The sequence below is a fragment of the Leucopleurus acutus genome (genome assembly GCF_964270905.1).
Source record: "Leucopleurus acutus genome assembly, chromosome: 10".
Taxonomy (NCBI): Eukaryota; Metazoa; Chordata; class Mammalia; order Artiodactyla; family Delphinidae; genus Leucopleurus; species Leucopleurus acutus.
In genome coordinates, this window is record NC_139153.1 from 83,353,293 (window position 1) to 83,376,651 (window position 23,359).

General features: G+C 39.7%; 2 protein-coding genes across 2 annotated transcripts in view; one reads left to right on the forward strand and one right to left on the reverse strand.

Moving 5' to 3' along the window:
• The window catches only part of LOC309967667 (zinc finger and SCAN domain-containing protein 23-like), a gene marked incomplete at both ends in the record, with an annotated part of 104,675 nt that overhangs the window by 15,313 nt on the left and 66,003 nt on the right, over positions 1–23,359 (forward strand). The gene's annotated exons all lie outside the window — the stretch shown is intronic.
• Positions 14,096–19,349, reverse strand: LOC309967298 (epididymal secretory glutathione peroxidase-like; the record flags this gene model as incomplete). The annotated part of the gene is given in 7 exon segments (XM_082847867.1): positions 14,096–14,328; positions 14,330–14,475; positions 15,592–15,691; positions 16,169–16,286; positions 19,082–19,152; positions 19,154–19,192; positions 19,231–19,349. Coding segments are annotated over 7 exon segments (651 nt in total). The 3' UTR covers positions 14,096–14,270.

Genomic DNA, 23,359 nt, shown 5'->3' on the forward strand with positions numbered 1-23,359 from the left:
TGCTAACATGATAATTCTTTTAGTATATGTGAGGTTTGAACATGATGATGATATAAAGGAAGAATTCTTTTTTTCAGCCTCTTTACCAACAAACACAACTAGCTCAGAACTGTATGAAGCTGTGAAGAATTATGTTATCAATAAATGTGGTTTGGAATTTAAGTTTTGTGTAGGAGTGTGTTCTGATGGTGCAGCTTCAATGACAGGAAAACATTCTGAAGTGGTTACCCAGATTAAAGAACTCGCACCAGAATGTAAAATAACACATTGCTTCATTCATCGAGAAAGTCTTGCTATGAAAAAAATATCACCTGAACTAAATAGTGTGCTTACTGACATAGTAAAAATTGTGAATTATGTAAAATCTAATACGTTAAATTCAAGATTATTCTCTTTATTATGTGATAATATGGAAGCTGATCATAAGCAACTGTTATTGCATGCTGAGATACGGTGGTTATCACGGGGAAAAGTTCTATCAAGAATGTTTGAAATACGAAATGAACTCTTAGTATTTCTGCAAAGCAAGAAACCAGTTTGGTCCCAACTTTTCAAAGATGTGAATTGGACAGCCAAACTTGCTTATTTATCTGATATCTTCAGTATTTTTAATGATCTTAATGTTTGCATGCAAGGAAAGAATGCAACATGTTTTTCAATGGCAGATAAGATTGAAGGACAAAAACAAAAGTTAGAAGCTTGGAAAAAAAGAGTTTCTACAGATTGTTATGACATGTTCCATAACTTAACAACAGTTATCAGTGAAGTAGGTAATGATCTTGATATTGCATATCTGCGAAAAGTTGTCAATGAACATCTTACAAATTTGTTAGATTGTTTTGAATTGTATTTTCCATCAAAAGAAGATCCACGCATAGGAAATTCATGGATACAAAATCCATTTCTTTCATCAAAAGATAATTTAAATTTAACTATAACCCTACAGGATAAGTTGTTGAAACTGGCTACTGATGAAGAATTGAAAATGAATTTTGAAAATACAGCATCACTTGCTTCATTTTGGATAAAAGTTAAAAATGAATATCCTGAGCTTGCTGAGATTGCTTTAAAATCTCTTCTTCTGTTCCCCTCAACATACCTCTGTGAGACTGGGTTCTCTACATTAAGTGTTATTAAAACAAAACATAGAAACAGTTTAAATATACATTATCCCCTGAGAGTAGCGTTGTCATCAATCCAACCTAGATTAGACAAATTAACAAGCAAGAAGCAAGCTCACTTATCACATTAAATTTTTAAAATACTGATTTATAAGGTTTTAATTCAAAGTATACATATAGGCATTATGGAAGTGTGAAAAGTTATGATTAAATTGACAATTCTCTATATAAATTGCCTATATGTAAACAAAAGTGTACAGTTTTTATAATTCTCTTATTTTTCCCCATTATATTTGTTATATTTATTAAGATGTAATTTTAAATCTGTTCATTCTAATATTAAAAAAATTTGTCTTGTATTTTGTATGTCTTTTCATTATTGCATTTTATTAGGATATTAAGATGGTAGGATGACTTCAGGAGGGGAATAATTTCTTTAAAATGACAGACTTCATCAGTGAAGGGAAGTGAATTCAAGGGGTGGAATTAGAATTTGAATGCAAGGGAGGGGGTCAGTAAGATGTTAGGTTTGTTAAACTGATCCTGGGTGGTTTGGTTGGAAGTTGATAATAAGTTTGTTTTGTTGGTGCATGTTCAGATGCAGTGTTTAAGTGGGTAAGGTGGGGGAAAGCCATCAATGCTTATAAAAGCTCAAATGGGAAACAACCCAAATGTCTGTTCACAGAATAAAATGTACTGTGTTTATTCAACAGCTAGAATACAGTAGTAAAAATGAGTTATTGTGGAGGGAATTCTGGGGTGTGATGAAATGTTCCATCTTGATTGTGGTGGTGTTTACTATTAGCCATATGCAAAGTTGTCAATCAAGGTCCCAGATGAGTGTTATCTGGGTATACAGGAGACTGCTGTCAAGAACTACCTTGTTCTTACTCCTCTTAATTGATTGCAATTTCATCTTTCATCCTTTCTCCTACTTCTCATCCCAAATACATAGCAACAATAGATTATATTGACTGAATTTCCACAGCGCCCACACTAGCCCAGCTTATCTTTACCAAAATTGATACTCATGTTTCCCAAACTATGAGCTTAAAAGCCACAAAATTGAATATTTTCAACACAGACAAGGAGGAGCTGAACAAATAAAGAAATTTTTTAAAAGAAAAATCCCGAGTTTGGCAAATGAGAAACAATATTGGATGGTAGTTGTGATAAATTATTATTATTCAAAAAGTATTTACTGCCTCTTCCTGGGGTAAGATTATACTGCCCCACTCCACAGATATCAGATTTGACTCATTTACTTCACTCTGGATAATGAAATGTGAGCAGACCTGACATGTTACTTTTGGGCACAAAACAAGAAACAGTCCTTGATTTGCCGTATTTTTTTTCTTCCTCTGTCAAGACGCCATCAGTGTTTCAAGTTGAGGTGGCTCCATTATCCTGGGCGGAGTCATGATGGACAAATAGCAGGAACAGGGTATCTGTTATGGTAAGCCACTTTTATTCTTGGGGTTGTTTGTTTCTGCAGCACTGCGAAAATGCTGTACTGACAATGTGATTGAATTAGCACCGGAAAATGACTTCGTCTTAACTCCAGTGGTTCTTTGTCTGAACAAACTTGAACAAGTCCTTAAACATTTTTGGAGTTGAATATAAAATAAAGATGATAATATGCTCAGCATTTGGGATTGTCACTGATGTCCAAAGAAGAAATAAATTCAGAAGCTTTTGGCAAATTCTAAAGTACTAGAGAAATGTAAGGTATTACAATATTTTCACTCAAAGTCTGGACTCAGACGTGGTGTCTATGGCATCATTTTAGCTTCTGTGTTGCTGTGAGGCATAGTAATCATCACATTGTCAGGCCCTTTGTTCAGTCACTGAAATGTGCACAAACTGCATATGAATAAGACAGAAAAAGAAGATATGAGGATATTTCTCAAAAGAACAAAGAAAAATGATGAATTCAATAAAAGTTACTTTTGAAACCCACTCATTACTAGGTTCTGTGGCTTAGTTGGTTAAAGTGCCTGTCTTGTAAACAGTGATAGATCCTGGGTTCGAATCCCAGTAGGGCCTCCTTTGCACATTTCTTTAGCCCTGAGAAGGGATGAGGAAATTGTCCGTATAAAAGTACTACAGTACCTCCTGCCTCCTCCTGACTCCGGAAAAAGTCAGAACCCTAAAAATTAGTTTAAACTTCTGCAACTCTCTTCTTCCCATCACAAAAAGGCAAGTGAACTTGTGAGGGCCATTTTCTGGGGAAATACGGATAGTTGTCCCGGGAGGGCTTCAGAGAGGTGTCGAATATGCACATTCTTGCCATTTGCGACAACATGGATTGACCATGGCTATCAGAGGGGAGGGTAGTGGAAGGATGAGTGAAATAGGGAGATTAAGAGGTACAAAATTCCAGTTACAAAATGAATGAGTCATGGAGGTGAAATGTACAGCATGGGGAATATAGTCAAAAATATTGCAATATCTTTGTATGGTGACAGATGGTAACTCGAGTTATCATGGTAATCATTTCGTAATGAAAATATCAAATCACTACATTGTGCAACTGAAACTAATATAGTGTTGTAGGTCAAATATACTTCAATTAAAAAAAAACTTTCCATAAATAAAAGAAAACCTGAATCAACATAAAAAATATTTCATTAGCCCCACTGGCACTAGCATTTCTACAGTGTTGAAATAGTCTTGCATTTAACAAGTTAAATGAGTTTGTTGGGTTATAGATAATGGTTTTTCATCTATCTTTTTATCTAGTTTGTTATATTTTTTTTCCCATTTTCAGTTTGTCCATTTATTTTACATGTAATTCCAGATATGTGGAAATCACATATGCTGCTTGCAAAAGTGTTTATAGTAAAGTCACTTGCTGTGACTCAGTTAAGTCCACTCCTAAGTACACATCTGTCTTGCAGTCATTCAGCTGAAATGAAATGGTCACTGTACCCAAATGATTCAAATGGCAAGACTGATAATGCTACACATGCACCAAGAGGATATGAAAATGTTTATCACTCACATAATGACGCTTCCTGGGAGAGCAGGGGAGGCTCACAGGTAAGTCCAAAAACAGCTTGGAAGAGCAAGGAAGGGTGATGGGCTTTGACTTTTATTGGGTTAGAGGGTGGGCTGGCGGGTGAAGATTCCTGAGAACCAGGACTAGTGTGGTTTGATCTTTCCTCTGAGAAAGCTTAAGCACTTTCTTATGGGCTGGCTTAGATGTGAGTGAGAGTGATGGGTCTTGAAAGCTGTCAGTAAATATCAAAAATGGAGTCAACCTCTTAATTACAATACTCAATAGGAATTTGTGCACAGGTCCACAAAAAAGCATATACAACAGTGTTCCTAACAGCCCTATTCATGATATGCCCAAACTGGAAACAACCCATACCTCCACCACTAGAATGGATAAATTGTGGCATATTCATACAATATGACTATATATATATATGGAAACAAAAAATATTGTTAAATGCAAAAACATGGATGAATCTCATAGTGCTGCACAAAAGTAGCCAGGCATAAAAGAGTACTTATTATATAATTCTACTTATATGTTATTAAAATGTGCAAACCTAACAGATGATATCAGAGTCAAAAGACTGGTTACCTTTATGAGGAAAGTCATTAGGAGGCACGTGAGAGGGGCTTCTGGTGTGCTGGTAATGTTCTATTTCTTGACACAGACAGCCTAAGTGACAAAACTTAATTCTGGATCCCATTTGATGGAAATAGTGGCAATAAGTTGGAACAAAAGATCTGAGTGAGAGTTCATAGATATATTCTCTTTGTAAATATTCAGTGATACATTAATACATATATATTCAGATACATACCTACATAAATATAAGTATTCTATATATGCTCATGTTTGGGCACTTTCCTGAATGTTTGTTACACTTCAATTAAAAAAAGTAGTTTGCTTTAAAAAGAAAAACAAAGTCACCAATTAGGAAAGAGAACATTGCCATTATTTTAGAAGTTCCATTTGCCCCACTCCACTTTACACCTCTCTCTCATCTAAGATAACCACAGTATTAATGCTTGTGATAATCACTCCCTTGATTTTACTTAATAGCTTTACTACTTATATATGTATCCATAAAACAATAGATTATTTAGTATGCTTAGTTTGTGATTTCTATAGATGATGCCATGTATTTGTTTTGGCATGTTTTTTTGTTATTGAAATATGTTAACATCTCATTCTGTGTGATTTCTAGATTTTTCTTTATTGCATATAATTGTTTTTGTAAATTTTTATAGCTGTCATGAAAATGTGTTAAAACTGACAGTATAATAAGCATACGCTCTGTTTAAAAAAGAAAAGATTTCTGTTTCTTCCTTTCTTTCTTCCTTACACCTTTTTTTACTCTCCTTTTGTCTAGGAGGGAATAGAAGTGGCAGTTCCTGGTTTACTCCATGTGTTCCCAATTTCAAACAGAATGTTTTGAATTTTTTGCCCTTAAGTATTGTTTTCTGCAGACTATTTTTGTATTTTAAAAATCAGGTTAAAGAACTTTCCTTCTATTTCCAAATTGCTGTACCATTAGTGGACACTGAAATTTATTAAATCCTTTTTTCTGTCTGTACGGAGGTGAACAAAACTTTTTCCCTTTAATTTCTTGATATGCTGGTTTTGATATTAGGATGAAAGTAGGCTTATAAAATGAGACGGAGAGGCTTCCCTCTGTTACTATATTTGGAAGTATTTGTGTCCAGTTGAAATTATTGTCTCTGAAATGTTTTATAGAACTTCCAGATTAAAATATCTGGGTTTGGAGTTTTCTCTGTGGAAAAAATTTTGACTATTTATTCAATACATTTAATGGTTTAGGACTATTCATATTTGCTATTTCTTCTTTAGCGAAATTTTTTATTTTTTTGCAGAATTGCTGTTTCATTTAAAATTTCAAATTAATTGGGCAAAATTTTTTACATCATTGCACATTCTGATCCACCTTCTGGAATACTCTTCTAATGCGTTTTTTTTTTTTTTGGTTAACCTTTCGCATCTTGTAGATTTCAGTTCCTGGAAGGCTTACTGAAGGCTGGGTTAAGGATAGACCCCAGACAGTCTGTCACTTTGGCCTGATGTGGCCCAGAGAACCGGGGTGGTGCTTTCCTGGAAAGCAAGAGAAAGAGCGCAGCCTCCTCAGGGTGCAGTCGCTGCTCAGAAGCGCTTTTGAGAAAACACTGTTTCTCCAGCACCTCTAAATTGTGCAAAACCTATGTAACCGACTTTGGGGGGCCGGGAGCCAGAATGTGCTGAGAAGGCAGGTTGGATAAAGACCAAAATCCGACCCTCCCAGTTCCTAATAATGGGGGATGAAGTCCCCCAGATGCCTCGGATTCCAACCGGGTTGCTTTCACCACGCCCACAGCACCCCCAGGAAGAGGGTCCAAAGCAGGCGGTGTTGAGTAACCCGGCCAGCCTCGAGCGCGCCTTCCCACCACCCGTGTGCTCTCCTCGCCCGCGCCATCACTAGTGGGGGATCGGGATCCACTGAGATGAGGGCGGCTGGGGAAAATGAGGTGCCGGAAAGAAAATATACGAGCACAAATTGACTCAAAACCACTCTTTTCTAACCTGAAGTCTGGCTCCTTACCTCTGAGCTACACAACACCGCAACCCAGTGGCTGCACAAGAGGAGGGCCATTTTCTAATTGCTCGCTAAGTGCAACTGTTGGGCTTTTTAACACAGGTCTCCCTGAAGGGTATTCAGCGGGTCTATTCATCGTGGTTTCCAAAAGGGGCCAGGCCTAGGAAGACGCTTCTCGATTCAATCCTAATTGAAGCAGTCTTGGCAGGATTGGGCGCCCAGCTGAGAGGGTGGCAGGAGGGGTCTTTCTTGTCATTTTCATTTATTCCCGGAGGGTCTTAATTCTGACTCTGTATTCATTCTGAAGGTAAACCGGGCGTTTGTAGCCGTGATTACAGAGGGACCTTCAGTCCTTTTCTCCTTCTATTTCTTTACAGGTTAATGCAACCGGCTGAGAGAGGCATCACAATGCAAGTGTAAAATTTTGTTCAGAGAAGAAATTTGGTGTCAAACTAAGGGCAGGAGTTTGGAGAAAAGCGAAATTTCCATTTTATCTTAGCCTCTTACCATAATTTCTTGGAGAAGTTACTTGGCTTTTGTATCAATGAAACCATCTTTTAAATAAGATTAATAAGGAAGGCCTCTCTTCGTAAGAATTATATGAATACTAAATAATACAGAAATAGTCCAGAGTCTCAACACTTGTAATATTTTTCACAGCTGGAATGTTGTAGGACCACGTGGCCTAATGGATAAGGCGTCTGACTTCGGATCAGAAGATTGAGGGTTCGAATCCCTTCGTGGTTGTAAGTCCCTTTTTCACGCTCCGGTTCGCTTTTCCCAAGCATCACTATCCCAGCTCTCAGATTCCAAATTATAACATCCGAGCACTCCAGAGATCTCCCCTCTGGTATGATTGATTCAGTAAGTGGGGTCGGCGCCAGCCCCCTGCATCCAGCCGCTCGTACTTTAGAAGTCCTTGGCCAGACAGGCACACAGGTGTGGGAATAGGGAAAAGCGCCAGCCCTGGTCTACCTGACCCTCTTCTAGTGGGTTGGGTGAACACAGTGAGCGAGGTGGGTGCGACAGGGCACAAATGTCAAGGAATTTTGCTCGCTGGTCAGGCAGTGCCGGGACGTCTCTGTTATTTTAGCGTGAGACGACCCTCACTCTTTCATTGGTTTTCAGTTGGTTCTCGGCAATTTGACGCTGAAAACGCGTCTTTATGTTGAGAGATTTGTTTTTTTGAAGTCAGTTTAAATGTCGCCCCCTTGCGAAAGGAAAACTTGCCACATTTTAGAGGCGCTAGAGAAACGATGTTCTAAAACCCGCCCCTGATTCAGGTGGCTGCCTCCCGAGAGGCTCGCGGTCCTTCTCTGGCCTCTGCAGAGACCTCGTGTGGGTTCTCCCGCACGGTGCGGGATGAATTAGTTGGACTTTCAGCAATATCTGAGGAACCAGGGTTAAAACAGAGACCTGAAACTATGAGAAGAGGCCAGTCACGCAAATTAGGATGAAGAGGGAGCAGCCTCTACACAAGTGGAAAGAATGTGGCCAAATACATTTAAATATTTAGATGTAATGGACAAATTAATAGAACAATATGACGTATCAAAGTAGATTCAAGAAGGAATCGCAATTTTAAATAGTCTTAAACTATGAAATATTTTGAATTAGTTGTCAACTCTTCCTTCTGAGAAAATTCCACATCCTTTCGTTTACCAGGGGCTTCTTTAAAATATTCAAAGAAGAAATAAATCTAATTAGACACAACTCTTCCACAGTATAGGACAAGAAAAGAGAGAAAGAAAAAAAAAATCCACAACTACTCTTGCCGAATGCCGTAATGAGCTTTCCCCCATGAATGTACCTCTTAAACAGCTTTATTGAGGTATTATTTTCTTAAAATAAACTGCATATATTTAAACTTATAGTTTGACATATTTATAACTCATGAAACCATCACTACAATAAAGATAATGAACATAGACATCACCCCCAAACGTTTCCTCGTGCCCTTTTGTAATCCCTGTTTATATGTTGCTGGACTTTGTTTGCTAATATTTTGTTGAGTACTTTTGTGTCCATGTTTATAAGAGATATTGATCTATAGTTTTCTTATCTCATTATATCTTTGTCTGGTTTTAGCATCAGGGTAATTTGACCTTCTTTTCCAAATTTTAAAGAGTTTGTGAAGAATTAATATCAATGAAAAAAGGTTTGGGAGAATTCAGCAGTGAAGATGTCTGGGCTTTTCTTTGTGGGTAATTTTTACTTAATCAATCTGTTTGCTTGTTATAGACTCTTATTCCACGCTAAATGCCTTTATCAGTCATCTACATCTTTGTAACAAACCTCACCTAAATTTAGTGGCTTAAAACAATAATTATTTATTTTGTTTGCAATTTTGAAGTTCAACCACTTGGGCTGTGCTTAACCAGGCAATTCTTTTGCTGGTTTTGCTTGTGGTCACTCATTGATTGCAGTCATCTGGCAGCTTGACTGGGACCAGATGGTCCAAAATGTTCCCACTCACAGTCTGGGGAGTGCGGCTGGGATGGCTGGGATGGCAGGGACTCACTCTCCACATGATTTTCCATCCTCTAGGAAGTTAGGGGGGATTTCTTCACATGGTGTCTCAGGGTCCCAAGACAACAAGAGGAGAAGTTGTAAGACTCTTGAGGCCATCTTGGAACTCTCACAACCTCACTTCCACAACACCATTACCACAGCATTCTATTGGCCAAAGCACAAGTTCAGCTCACATACAAGAGGGAGGGGAATAGACTCCGCCTCTTAATGGTAGCTGCTGCACAACCACATTGCAAAGGGACATGTGTAATGGGAGGAATTTGTGGCCATTAATCAATCAATAATTTATTATCTCATTTAACACTAAAAACAGCAATCTGAATAGCCCCTATAGATATGTCTATTGTATTTCTTGGTAAGTAAGTTATCCACGATCACTTCTTTACCAGCGTTAATCTAAATTGGTCTGTGAGTCTTATTTCGAACCCACATGTACCTGGTGGGCAGCTCAGGGTAGGGCCGGGGAGAACATAAGCACTCCAAAACGTAGCAGCAGATGAAAAAGAACTGATAGTGCTGAACACTTGCGCACGGGCAATTATAAATCTTTTGTAAAGCCGGAGAGCTCCATGTCCGTGTCTCGGGATGACTCTGATAATGTTTAAGATCCAGGTGAGATTAAGTGACCCACACATAGGCTCCTGACTCAACTCATTTTCTGAGACTGAATACCTGTGTCTGCGATATATCTACAGGCAGCATGGACTTATAAAGAGTAATAAGCATCCTAGAGGAAGCCAGAGGAGTGGAGAAACGGAGGAAAGCAGGTTCAAGGACAGGACATTTTCCGCTGAAAGACTTGTAAGAAAAACCAAGATCGTCCGCATTTCGCATAATTGACAAATCAGACATAGTTGAATACTGTGAACAGTCGTCTTGGCAAGTGTCAAATGATAAATTGCCAAAGTGTTGGAAGAAGGCAGGCACCACACTCAGCAGGATGGTACTTGTTATGCATGACTTTAAGAGAGAATTTTAAGACAAATCACAAGCAAGATGTAGGACAGAAATCACAACAGTTGACCTCTTTGGGGGTGGCCTCATATTTGGCCTGTCTCATTGTATGGGCTGGAGAGTAGTAAAAGTTGCTCCAGGTGAGGCTCGAACTCACAACCTCGGCATCGCTCACAAGTGTACTGTCTTATAAGTACCGCGCGCTAACCGATTGCGCCACTGGAGCTACGTTAGGGAGATATAAGTGAATATACTTTCACAGATGAAGACGGTATTTTTGTTAAAAATATTAAATGTTATGAACAAAATGGCACCTTCTGATATGGGGCTTCCACAAATGGGATTAAAAGCAGCAAAGGCATCCCTGGTATTTGCCAATCTGCAGCCTTTTCCTCCCCTGTACAGAGATGCTGCCGGGGCTGAGCGTCACAGTTATCTCTATCTTGATTTTCCGCTCAGATTCCCACGGCTTCTCTAAATTCAGACTGTTATTTGAAAGCATCTGAATGAAAAAAAATTACATTGATTCCACAAAGGCAGGAAGCTTTCCACTTAGGAGTGTGTATTTCATCTGTAAGAAACCAGTGCATTTTCATTGCTTCCGGATTCCCGCGGACTTTCCATCTCAGCAGTTCTACTTTCTTGAGTTTCCCGTCTCCACTCTGAGCTCCGCTCGACTGACCTTTCATCTGCTTCAGATGCCACCTATCCCACCCCGACCCGATCACTCGCTGTTTTTTAACCTAAGAATGTTAAAATACGTTGTTATCCTGAAACATTCAGAGCTAATATTTCCTTTCGAAAAACCACTGTTATAAATGTGCAGATGCAATACATACAAAGGGAATGCAGAAAAACAAAAAGATAACTTGAACATTTTCTGAAGTCTCATACTCAGAGAAATCTATTGTTTATATTTGTTGTAGTTCATTTCAAGCTTTTAGTGGGCATGCTGTGAACCAGACCTGAGCCACAGCTCCATTTGTTACCTGGTCCCTATTACCTCCATTTTAACAGGGGGGCCATGATGACACTTTGGGTCTTTCCGTATCAATATCAACTTGGAACTTGTTTCCAACAGTCCTTGAAATGTGAGGGTATTTCTCTTTCTTGAGTTTATGGTTATTGAGTAAATGCTCATTCCTTTAGGAAAGGAATGGGGGAATTATATTCTACATATTTGCAGTGGCACTGCAGGGTCCTCAGGACTTGGCTTCTCCTTTAGTCAAAAATTTCAGGTCTGAAAACTGGTTTAAGATCAGAAATTGAGCAAGGTATTGTGATTTTATTTTTAACTGGTGTAGCTGCCCTCAGTCTCCTGATTCTCTATCCTCAATTTCTTCTAATTGTGTAGACAGTGATATGCTTGTTGACTGCCCATCTGTATTGCTTCTAGGGATGCTGTATTTTATTAATTATCTCAAACACTCTGCAAAGTTGGCTACCACTCTGAAATTGTCTCTCATTACAGTAATTTTGCCCACCCACTCCTGGGGCATGCACACACGCGCACACACACACACACACACACACACACACACACACACTCACGGATTCTGATGGTTGAGTGCTGCTATCTCTGGCCTGAATTATTTCAGGATCCTATAGTCCCCATTGCTGTCAGTGAAGCTACTTCTGTAGCAGAATCTCATACCATCAGCCCAGCGCCAATAGAGGACACTCATTATAGAACTTCTCAGTGAGGCTGGTGCCCCTCTCCTCAGCATATTACTTTTTTTTTTCAAACAGAATGTCCTTTGGCCCTCTTGTGACACATTCACCTAGTGGGTTTTCCAGCATTACATGGTAAATCCAATAAATCCACTCTAGCATGCCCACTTTTCTGAGATTTTGATCCCTCCTTTCTGCCATAATCACGAGAGTCCTGGCATTCTCACCACATTTAGTGACAGCCATTTCTTTTTCAAGCAGGAGAATCCTAATAGTATGTTGAGTTCTTGCCAGTGTGTAAAAATTCTATACTTTTGGAGAATACTCCAGTATCAGTAAACTCTACTTCAGCTAACTTTGAGTTCTCTTCTTGATCCAGAACCCTTAGAATTTAGTTCTATATGGGAAAGACGCTGAGTGAGTGGCAGAGGCACATGTTTGGCAGAGGAGAGGTCTCTGCATTGTCTTCAAGGAAGAAGAGGACTGGGCTACTTTTAAAAGGCTCAAAGGATCTTGGGAAATCTGGAGATATAGATGTTCTTATGCATCCCACCAGATGTCTCCATTCAATGTCTCAAGGTTCTATTCTTTTCCAATCAAGGCCGTGACCTAGGCATAGAAGATAATCTAGTTTGAGAATTTAACCCACTTTGGAGTTCTACTATTCTTATGATTAAATCTTGGATCAGAACCTTAGCTTTTTATGCTCTTGAGTTGCAGGATATGAGAGGTTCTTTATATCCTATTATGGAGACACTCTGGCTTTCACAGTTAGCCTTTATTTGATGAGATATCATCCTCAGCCTTTAATCATCTTTTTCCAAGGCATCAGTTTCTTCTAATAACAACGATACAATTCTATTATTATTACCAGCTCTCCCATATTTATCAAGCACCTGATACATCACATCTTCTTGTGCATATCCACCAGTATAGCATCTCAGTTCAGGTCTGGTGAAAGTTTTAAAAACTGCTACTTTGTGCCAGTGGCTGTTTGTGCTCCACCAATCCCCTCACTACCAACCAGATGGTGGGTGATTCAGCTTCAAAAATCTCATCTTATCATCCTCTTTCTCAGATCACTTTTGGTACTAACTATTGTAGGTTGAGTTCCCCGGAAAGACTCCAAGATGGGGATTTGCATTCAGAAAGTTTACTGGGGCACTACCTCAGGGTCAACACCTGAGAAGCAATGAAGAGAATCAGAATTTGTCAGAGGGAAAAATTGGGCTGCAGTACAAGTGCAAAAGGGCAATTGCCTACCCCTTGGGGGTCTCCACCACTGGAATGGGTCCTTCAGAGTTGTCCTAAATTGAGAAGCCAGATTGTGGCTGTTATACCTCTCATTGACCAATAATTGCATACAGGCTGCCCCTGGAAATGAAATGTGACCCTTGACCTGAGACAATTCCTAAAGAGGGATGAGAGTTGAGAGCCATCAGGTAACAACCTTTCAAGGACCTGGGATGGTAAATCCTTCTGTCCAGGGGGTTCAGGTAATTTGGTCAATCCACCATCTGTGACAGTCACAGTTAGGAAGAAGAGAAAGGTATGACGAGTTTGAGCACAGGATAGGATTTAAAAACCACCACACTGATCCCAGTTGCTGCAGAAAAGATTTTATTGGAGATAGGGTCAGGGCTGGTTCTGAAGCTGAGGAATCTAAGGTTGAGAGAGGAAAGCCTGTCCTTCAAAGGGTGCTCTGCCAAGTGTCACAGTCTGAATACAGTAAAGATCAGACATAGGAAAGTTTTTGTAGGGTCCAAATTAGAAAGAGGCTCCAGGTCCCACTATCGTGAAGATGCCCTTCCCTTCATGTGAGGCAATTTCCTGCTCCCACTAGACCTAGGGCTCCTACAGAAGAGTGACAGATCAGTGGGGGCAGGGGTGGGCTGGGTGTCACAGATAAAGACTGATCCGAAAATGTTTGGAAATTGACATTACATGTTTCTCCTGGGGAAGGAAATATGTTATGAAGTGGAACCTAGATTGTATGGCTATATACCCCATTGCTATTTCTACACCTTTAGGGTAGAGAGAGAAGGAGAAATCAGAATGTGTAGCAACGTTCTTTTTCAGGATATTGTGACAAACTGAACCTTCCTCATGGAAGGATGATTTCCCTTTGATGGATATGCATTATTAAATTTGTAACGGATGTCTGAGGATTTAGGGTTTCCATTCTGTTTTTTCTTCACCCACTTACTCTTGCAAGGGGAAATAGCAGTAGCCTTCTGAATATAAATCTACTTGGTAGAGAGTGGGAATTTTGGCACTATAGAGGTGATTTAGTCAAGTGGAGACCATTTAGGAAGAGAGTATAGTGAAAAGATGGATTTTTTTTTTTTTTTGAACAGGTCTTCAGGTAAGAAGCAGAATGGCTCCTGCCCCCTACTTGGTCTTCCTATTTGATTTTGAGCTGTTTCAGGTCTGCCAGAATATCTGACTTGACTATACTGACGAGCCTGATGGAACCAGCGCATGACAGGGACTCCATCCGGTCCCACCAGGAACTTTTCAAAATTCCAGCGGATGTCATGGGCCATGATGGGTTCCCAGGATATATGTTTGATTGAGCCCATAAGTTCAGAAGGGTGAGGACAGGATTGCTGCAGCAGAGAGGTGGAAAAGAGAAATGACTGTATCATTTCTGCTCTTGGATGATTCAGGCTATTTTCACCCACAGGTAATCTACTCCCTCTTATATCAAGATATTTTCATTTCCTCTGATTACTAATATATTCTCTGAATCACTAAGATACCAACTACCAAGAATGTTGTAGATATTATAGCAAAAGTCTATTCCCTCTTTCTGTTTCTCCCTGTGACCACATCACAAAATCCTGCTGCTATGAATAAGATATATCACCTCTCTAGCTTTCAGTTTCCTTTTCTGCAAAGTGAATGGTTTAGATTAGAATGTGGTTTCCCAGGTCTTGATGCTCCATGGGCCAGTAACATTTCAAAAATATCTTTTGGGACCAGTAGGAGTTCCAACATTTTGTTTTGTCAAATAAGAGAAAATTTTAAAAACATCATTGCTTCACCATTTAGTTTTAAAAAGATAATTATAAGAATAAATTACATATAGGTACTAATCTTAGAATAAAGGGTAGCCCTATAAATCAGTTGAGTTTATGAAATCCTCCTTATATTGTCCTAATTTTTCAATTTACTGAGAATATATAAAAATCTCAACATAGGCCAGCTTTGGCCCACAGTTCAGCATCTAAGAACACTGAACTCTGATGATCTTTAGAGCCCCATTCAGCTCTCACATTCTCTATATCTAAGAGTCAGTGTTTCATATAAAGCACTTACTACATTGTATTATATCTGATTTCTATGTCATCCTCTCCAGTATGAAATCATCAAGGAATAGGGACTGTTTCTATTCATCTTTATACCCTTATTATTTAGAAAACTGCCTTATAGATAGCAGGCACTCAACAAGTATACCTTGAATGTATGAATGAATGAATGTCAATGAACAAAAGAGAGTGGTCCCAGTGAAAGGTGACACTCTACACAACTCTCTCCACCACACAAAGCCAGAGCATCATAGTTACTAACAAATTAAACCCCAATCCCTATGCTAATCTGGAGATCTCTTCCAAAGAGTCCAATCCCACCTCCAGGCAGGTGCCCTTGGATCCATTTCTACCACACCAAGTTTATGCTAGGAATATTTGGGAAGAAGAGGCTTAGGTCAGTGATTAACCCACCTTCAAGAAGATGAAGACTTTCTGCTCTTTTTCACCATTCACATCCCCTTTCTCAAAAAGCTGGAAATTAGGTACATATCCTCCTCCTGGACGGACATACCTGCAATGAACCATAATGTTCCCAGGAAGCTCCAGAATATATGAAAGAAAGTTATAATGGGGTACCAGAATTTGAGGTCATGAGAAAGGGGAGAGAGAGGTGGAGATATGGAAAACAGGGCTGGGAAGGGGAAATAAGGCCATTTTTAAACTTTGGGCTCCCTGATTCACTTTATTTTTCTCTATTCCACATCCTATCACTGTCTCCCCCTGCACTGTTTCTGTAGCAGCAATACCAGGAGCTATTTCTGTGCTCCTGGTCCTCTGTGGTCCGCCAGTTCTCACTTCCCAGAGAGGGGGAGAGAGTGTCTGACACTGCCAGACTCATATCAGCAGAGGCCAAAGTTAAAATCAGTTTGCAGATGCCCCTAAGCCTATTAACCCACTACCCATCCCAGAAGTCCCTAATATGGAAGTGCCTCTGGAAACAGAGGAAAGGTAGACAGAGACCCCTATAGGGTTTCAAGCAGGCACTTACTTCAGTCCCGGAAGGATCTCTGAGTTCTCTCCTGGTTCTTGCTTTCCAAATTGGTTGCAGGGAAAGCCCAACACAACTAGGTCAAAGGGCTTCAGCTCCTCCTGAAGTGCGCTCAGTTCTATGGGTAGAGAAGGGACAATATGGCGGCCTGGCTAGAGAGCCTCCTTGTGTAGAGAAAGATCCTTAGAGATACCCATTTTACAGAGGAAAAAACCAGAGGCCCAGGGAAGGAAAAAAAAAATATCTAGGTCAGAAAGACTGTTTGTGGCAGGGCTGAAATTAGATACTGGATCTCTAAACATGTATTCAAAATGTTATAGTGCAGTATTTCCCAAATCTGCAGCACATCAGAATCAGGTGGGGGCCTTCCTTTAAAAATAGGGATACCCAGGTTCCATTCCAGAAAAATTTCTGATTACATTCTTTTGAGATGGCTCCCCAGTCACCTTTATTATTCTAAAGCTCACCAGATCACTGCTGGTGGGATTGTAAAATGGTTTAAGTGCTATGGAAAATAGTATGGAGGTTTCCCAAAAAATTAAAAATAGAACTACTATAGATCAGCATTCCCATTTCTGGGTATATATGCAAAGAATTGAAAATAGGGCCTCAAAGAGATATTTGCACATCCATGTTCATAGGAGCACTATTCATAAAAATCAAGAAGTAGAAGCAACCCAAATGTCTATCAGTGGATGAATGGATAAACAAATGATTGAAGAACTGGCCTTCAAACAAATTTAGCCTTAAAATGGAAGGAAATTCTGTCACATGCTACAACATGGATGAACCTTGACGACATTATGCTAAGTGAAATAGACTAGTCATGAAAAAGACAAATACTGCAGGTAAGACAAATACATTTGGTATCTAAAGTAGTCAAATTTATAGAAACAGAAGGTAGAATGGTGGTTACTAGGGGCTGGGGGGAAGGGGAAAAGGAGAGCTATTATTTAATGGGTACAGAATTTCAGTTTTGCAAGATGGAAAAGTTCTGGAGATTTCTTTCACAAGAATGAATATTTTTAACACTACTGAACAGTATTCTTAAAAATGGTTAAAATGGTAAATTTTATATTATATCTTTTTGTATCACAATTAAAAAATGAAAAGCTCATCAGGTGATTTTTAAACAAAACTGCGTTTAAACATCACTGCTCATCAGTTTGCCTTCCCTGGTTGGTTAATTGGTAGATTGAATCTTTCTTTTAAAAAGGAAAAGACACACACAATGAGAATGTGCTTCTCTCCTCTGCACAAGCTGGTTCACCCTGGGTGGAGTGTGGGTAAATCTGACAGGGGCAAAGAGAACCAGAGAAATTCCAGTTTGAGCTTCCTGGTGTTCTTCAACAGTCTTCAGGATGTTAAAGATGCATTCTACCTAAAAACCCTCATTGATATGCCAAAACACAAGCTTCCAACTGCCTTCTTCCCCAAGTTTTCCAATTTGTCTCCTCAGACTTTTATAATTGTCTTCCTTGTTCACCCTTTCTGAGCTAGATATTTTCAGTCCCCTAGCAAGCACTAACCAGTCCCACTCAGATTCTGCTCAGCCAACGGGGTCAACTGATATCTCCTCTTAGTCCTTTATTTATTTACTTTTGCAATATGAGATTGCTTTCCTGTTTCCAAATGGTTCCTTAGTACCTTTCCCCACATCCTCCACTCTTGTCTTTAGTCACTGTAGGTAATCACTTCCTCTAGGAAAGAGACAATACATTAGGAAACATGTCTACCAGTCCTTGAGTAGCTATTTCTCAGTTTCCTCATCTGTTATGTACAGAGTGGGAACTGAATAAATTGATTTTTAAAGTCCCTATAAACTGGTAAAATGAAGTATGGTCCAGTAGAATATTCTTCAATCTTAAAAAAGAGGGAGGAAATGGTCTGAACTCCAAGTTACCTTATTAATTTTAAAAAGCAAATTGGCAAATAGTATTTACAATATGTTATCAACTGGGGGAAAAGAAAAAAAAGAATACCCATATATTTTGTAAACATGATAATATTGGTCATCTGAAGGGAGGGGAAAGAGATGAAAAAACTTTTCACTCTAAACGTCTTTATTCCTTTAATTTTGAGCCTTGTGAATATATTACCTTGTCGAAATATAATCAAAAATTTTAAATCAAAGTTCTTATTAGTTCAAATATAAGAAGTACATCTGTTTCTGAAAGAAAATAACCCTGTTTATTATTTATTGGCTTTCAAACAACAAGGCCTAAGATATGAGAAAGATAAAAATCTGCTCTGAGTCATGTACAGAGAGGGAAAAACTACACTTAAAGGAGGCATTGAGGTTGGAGAGGGAGTGTTTGCCTCTATTATGGCCTCCTCTACCAGCCCTTGCTCCAGTCAAATGTGCTCCAGGTATAAAGCCCCTTTCCCCTTTTCCCTGTCTTTGTAAGTTACATGTAAAACCCTGGAAAAGTCTCAAAAACATCAATCCTACCTCCTGTATTTACCAAGGAGACTTGAATCTTCAGAGAGGCTCCTAGCTGTCAGATACATTATTGATTCTCCTGGAAATCTCAGGAGCAAAGCAGAGGCAGGACATAGGAAGGGGTCAACAAACATTTTCTGTGAAGGTCCAGATAGTAATTTCAGATGGTCTCTGACACCATCACTCATACAACCACTCAACTCTGCCTTGTAGCTTAACATCCATCACAGACAATCTGTAAATGAATGAGCATAGCTATGTTCAATAAAACTTTGTTTACAAAAGTAGGCTGGCCAGATTTGCCCTGTGGACCATAGTTTACTGACTCCTGACATCAGGGAATAAAGTCACTTGATCATGAGTATTTATTTTGATACATAGAATTAGAATTAGAATATAATTCCAACATGACTTAGAATATAATGAGCTGGAAAGTTTAGTCCCAAGGAGATTTGGTTATGAACTCTTACCAGAGTATTGAGCTGTCAGACCACAATAGGTGGCCACATTGACAAAAAGGACATGCTTGCCCGCATACTGCAAAGAGGGAGAAAGCAGAGGTCAGAGTCTTACAAGAAGGACTGAGGGCAAGATTTGGGAGCAGGACAGAAGGCTCCACCTTTGAGCCCTGTCCCACCCTCTCTGGTGGTCACTCACCCTCTCCAGCTTAGAATTTGACTGCACGAAGCCAGCTAGGAAAAGGGGGGAAAGATAGGAGGCCCTTAACTGTACAGTCATGACTAGTATCTGTAGATCACTAGTCTGAGAGTCTGAGGTTGTCGGGTACCTGGCAGCCTTTTGATACCCTGGCAGGGACTAGCTCCAGCCTATGCAGGCCAGTTGCAGGGTGGCAAGGATTTCTGGGGCGTGAGTAGGGCAAGAGGACGTAGAATTCAAACCACGTCCTCACCTACACACACCTCCGTGAGCACTCAGCGCTCACTAGTGCGATGAGGACCCGGGACTCACATAAATTCTGGCAGAATTATGAAAAGGTGAGGGCAAGCGCTCCACAGTCCTTGAAGACTATTGTCTGTTTTTTCTGAGTGGATAGCCGTATCTAGGTGCAGACATCTCAGTAAAGTCACTGCAAAAAGGCATGACAGGGCTTCCCTGGTGGTGCGGTGGTTGAGAGTCTGCTTGCCGATGCAGGGGATGCGGGTTCATGCCCCCGTCCAGGAGGATCCCACATGCTGTGGAGTGGCTGGGCCCATGAGCCATGGCTGCTGGGCCTGCGCGTCCGGAGCCTGTGCTCCACAACGGGAGAGGCCACAACAGTGAGAGGCCTGCGTACCGCAAAAAAAAGGCATGACATAGACATTCCAAATACTAATCCTAATATTATTATGTAAGTTAAAAAAAAATCAAATAATGGACCACATGTGATCCATTAGAAGGAAACTGGGCCTGAGGAAGGGAAAAATATTTTCACGTTAATATGTTCACTGTACAAATGTTTACAAATGCTTTCATGTGCTTACTAGTCAGTAAGAAAAACCAAGCAGCCCAAGAGAAACACGGGCACCAGACAGTAAACCAAGTGGCATCTGTAGTAGGATACAATGTTCTCCCTTACCAAGAATTAAAGAGGTATAAAGAAGAATAGTTGCATTTTGCATTTATCAGATTGGCCAAAGTTCAAAAGAATGGAGGTGCCCAGTCTCGGTGTCAGTCTGGTATAGGAGGCTCTTACACACTAGGTGGGGGCAGGGAGGACTACGACTAGCCAACAACTTTCTGGAGGATAATCTGCCATTTTGAATGCGATGATTTTTTTTTAAGTAAATAACTTAAATTTTTTTTTGAAATAATTATAAATGTATAGGAAGTTGCAAATACTCCTCTTAATCTCCTGGAAGCCCGAAGGCCCAAGAAGGATAATGGAAATGAGACTCAAGTTCCTCTTAGGATAAAATGCTTTGCCTCTCAACCGTCATAAGAACCCCCATCCATTCAGCAACAGTTTCCAGCCACTGCTCAATAGTCTCAGCCAAAAGTTTAGAATAGATGAGTTGATGATGCAGACCTGGAGCCCTAGGAATTGCTGAGTTTCTCACATAAATAACATATTTAAATCCCACCAACTTCATGGGGGATGGGGGGGCTGACCAGTAACTTTCTTTTGTCTACAATAGAGTTTTACTTTCTGGACCTCAAGTGCTAAGGTTTGAGTTAATCATACTCCTAAATTCATGATTATTTGTCCTTGTAAGATTCCTCTCTTGTTTTATTTATTATTCATACCCAAACTTCAATGATTTTTGATTCCTCTCTGCCTATAGGTAAAATATGTTTAATGTGCATAGTGTTCTTATTCTTGAAACAGTTGTATATTCCTCATCAGATTATTAGCTCCTTGAAGTTTAAAAAATTATTTGGGTTTTTTTTTCCATTTAAATCTCAGATTTAAAGGGTAGAATTAATCAAACTTTTAAATTTATGGCACTTTATCATCATTAGGCTATGCAATGATTCTCTTCTTATATTAATTAAAAAAATTTTTTGTCCACTATCCACTCCCATTTTCCTACCTCTCAGAGAGGAGGAGTGGCAAGGAAACAGTTACTACAGAATGGAAAGTTGGCAACATTTGTTCTGTTGCAACAAAACATTTGGTAAAACTGTTGCCTGATGACTTAGAAGGCAAAATGACTAAAACAAGGATGAATGCGGTTTGCGGTTCCTATGGCTTTGGAATTACAAGGGGTGAATTCAGCAACTAACTGTGCTGTAACGAGATAACTAACAAAGAGATGTTGAAAAATATTTGGATTAGTTGAAGAGTATCGGGTTTGTTTGCCTTTACCACTCTTCCCACACTCTTCTTCCTCCTCCCACAGGATTTGGGCTGACAGCTCAGCTTTACTCCCACATTTATTGAAAAGATAAATTCTTCCCCTCCAATTCTCAGTTCCTTTCCAACCAGCCCCCTCCTTCTTCCAGGTTCACGTAAAAAGCTGCCTCCCCTTCCTTAAAACTGAAGTCAGAGTAGGGTTTAATTCTTGCTTCTGGTGGAATCTGGGTATGCATTAATTCTCTTGGAAAACAGAAGATTTTTGTTATCCCAGATTTCTGATCTCTTCTCAGAGGCCTCTAATCTAGAGGGAGGAGCCCAAAACAATGACTGCTGGTCCAGCCACAAAGCTCCCAAAGCCCTTTAGGGCAGCTATACAGGTTTTCTGCTTTGTGGCCCCTTCCCACCCACAGATACTTTGCCCAGCCACAGTTCAAGAACTATGGAGATTAAAATATCAAGCCTCAAAAATAGTGTACTTCAATTCCTTCATCCTTCCCAGGATGTGTGACTTTGGGCAAGTTACCCTCTGTGCCTCTGGTCCCATTTGTGAAATTGGGAGAATAATATGAACTTCATCGGACTAATTTAAAAAATAAAGGAGATAATTCATTTAAACTCTTAGCACTGGACTTAGCCCAAGGTAAACACCCATCGTTAATATAACAGATGAGGAAACTGATGCTCAAATAGAAAAACTGACTTATCCAAAGTTACGTGGAATTACACACTGCTTCTCCCTTGCTGTTATAAATTCCTTACTTTCTTAGTCACTTTATCTTTGCTCATCACACAATAACTAACTCCTAAAGTAGAAGAGAAAATTTAATCAGGTCAAGTGTCCTAAAATCTCTGCCTTCCCAAGTCTCTGTGTCCCATTGTCTTAGTTTCCCTGGAAACAAAAGCTCTGACCTGGAGAAGAAAAGGTTTAGGAGCTCATGCTCAGCAAGGGGCTACATGGGGCCACTTCCTGTCATAGTCTACCTGACTGTATCATATAACCGCTGCCTTCTCTTCATACCTTCTACCAGAGCCACATGTCAAATTCCTGTTATTTCCCTTCTGGAATGCTGAAATAATTTCCTACTTGTCATGTGTTCTCTCTTCCAAGTTCTTCCCCCTCAATGCCTTTTTTCCTTCACCTGCTGCCACTGGAGCTGCTGAACACTTGTCTGATGATATCCCTCCACCGATAGTGAGCCAATAAGGCTAACTAATTTATTATAGCATCAAATCCAGAATCTCCAGCATGGTATCCAAATTGCTCCTGATGCGACCTCAGCCTGCTTCTCAATCTTCACTCTCAGTAGCTCCTCCTGTGAACTCATTCTTCAGACAAGCTAAATACTCTCCATTCCTTGAAACACTTTGGATTTAGGTTCTTGGTCTTGGAGGTCAATTACACTGATTACTTGGGGATTCCTCCTTCCCTGCCCCAAATTATCTATATATTTATTTCCATTGAAAGGACAGGGAATGCAATTTTATCAATTTTTACGAAACAAGATTTTAGGTTTGAAATGTTTGTCACCTGAGCCATAGATTAAGTCTGAAAACCAGTCTAGATTTAAATTAAACAGTAAGAACTGTCACTTCCTGACTTTAAAAATCCTGTAATTGCTAATCGTCCATAACCTTAAATAGAATGGCAAAAATCAACATGTCTCAAGCACTGCCTATTTTCCCCAGTCGGACTCCAGTTTTTCCTCGAGGTAGGTTTCTCATGAGGATAACTTTCTTGCTCATAGCTAGTGGGTGGCAGTTTAAAGTCAAATAAAGCCTTTCAGATTCTCTGTCTTAGCCTCTGTTAATGACTTGATCCTACCTAAAAATCAGCACCAAGTTTCTTGTGTTAGTTCCTTTGATCACAGAGGAAACAGGTTCAGTTTTTTTCTGAGATGTAGTCCACCTCTTCATCCCAGATTCAATCACAGCCTCTGCAACCACCCAAATA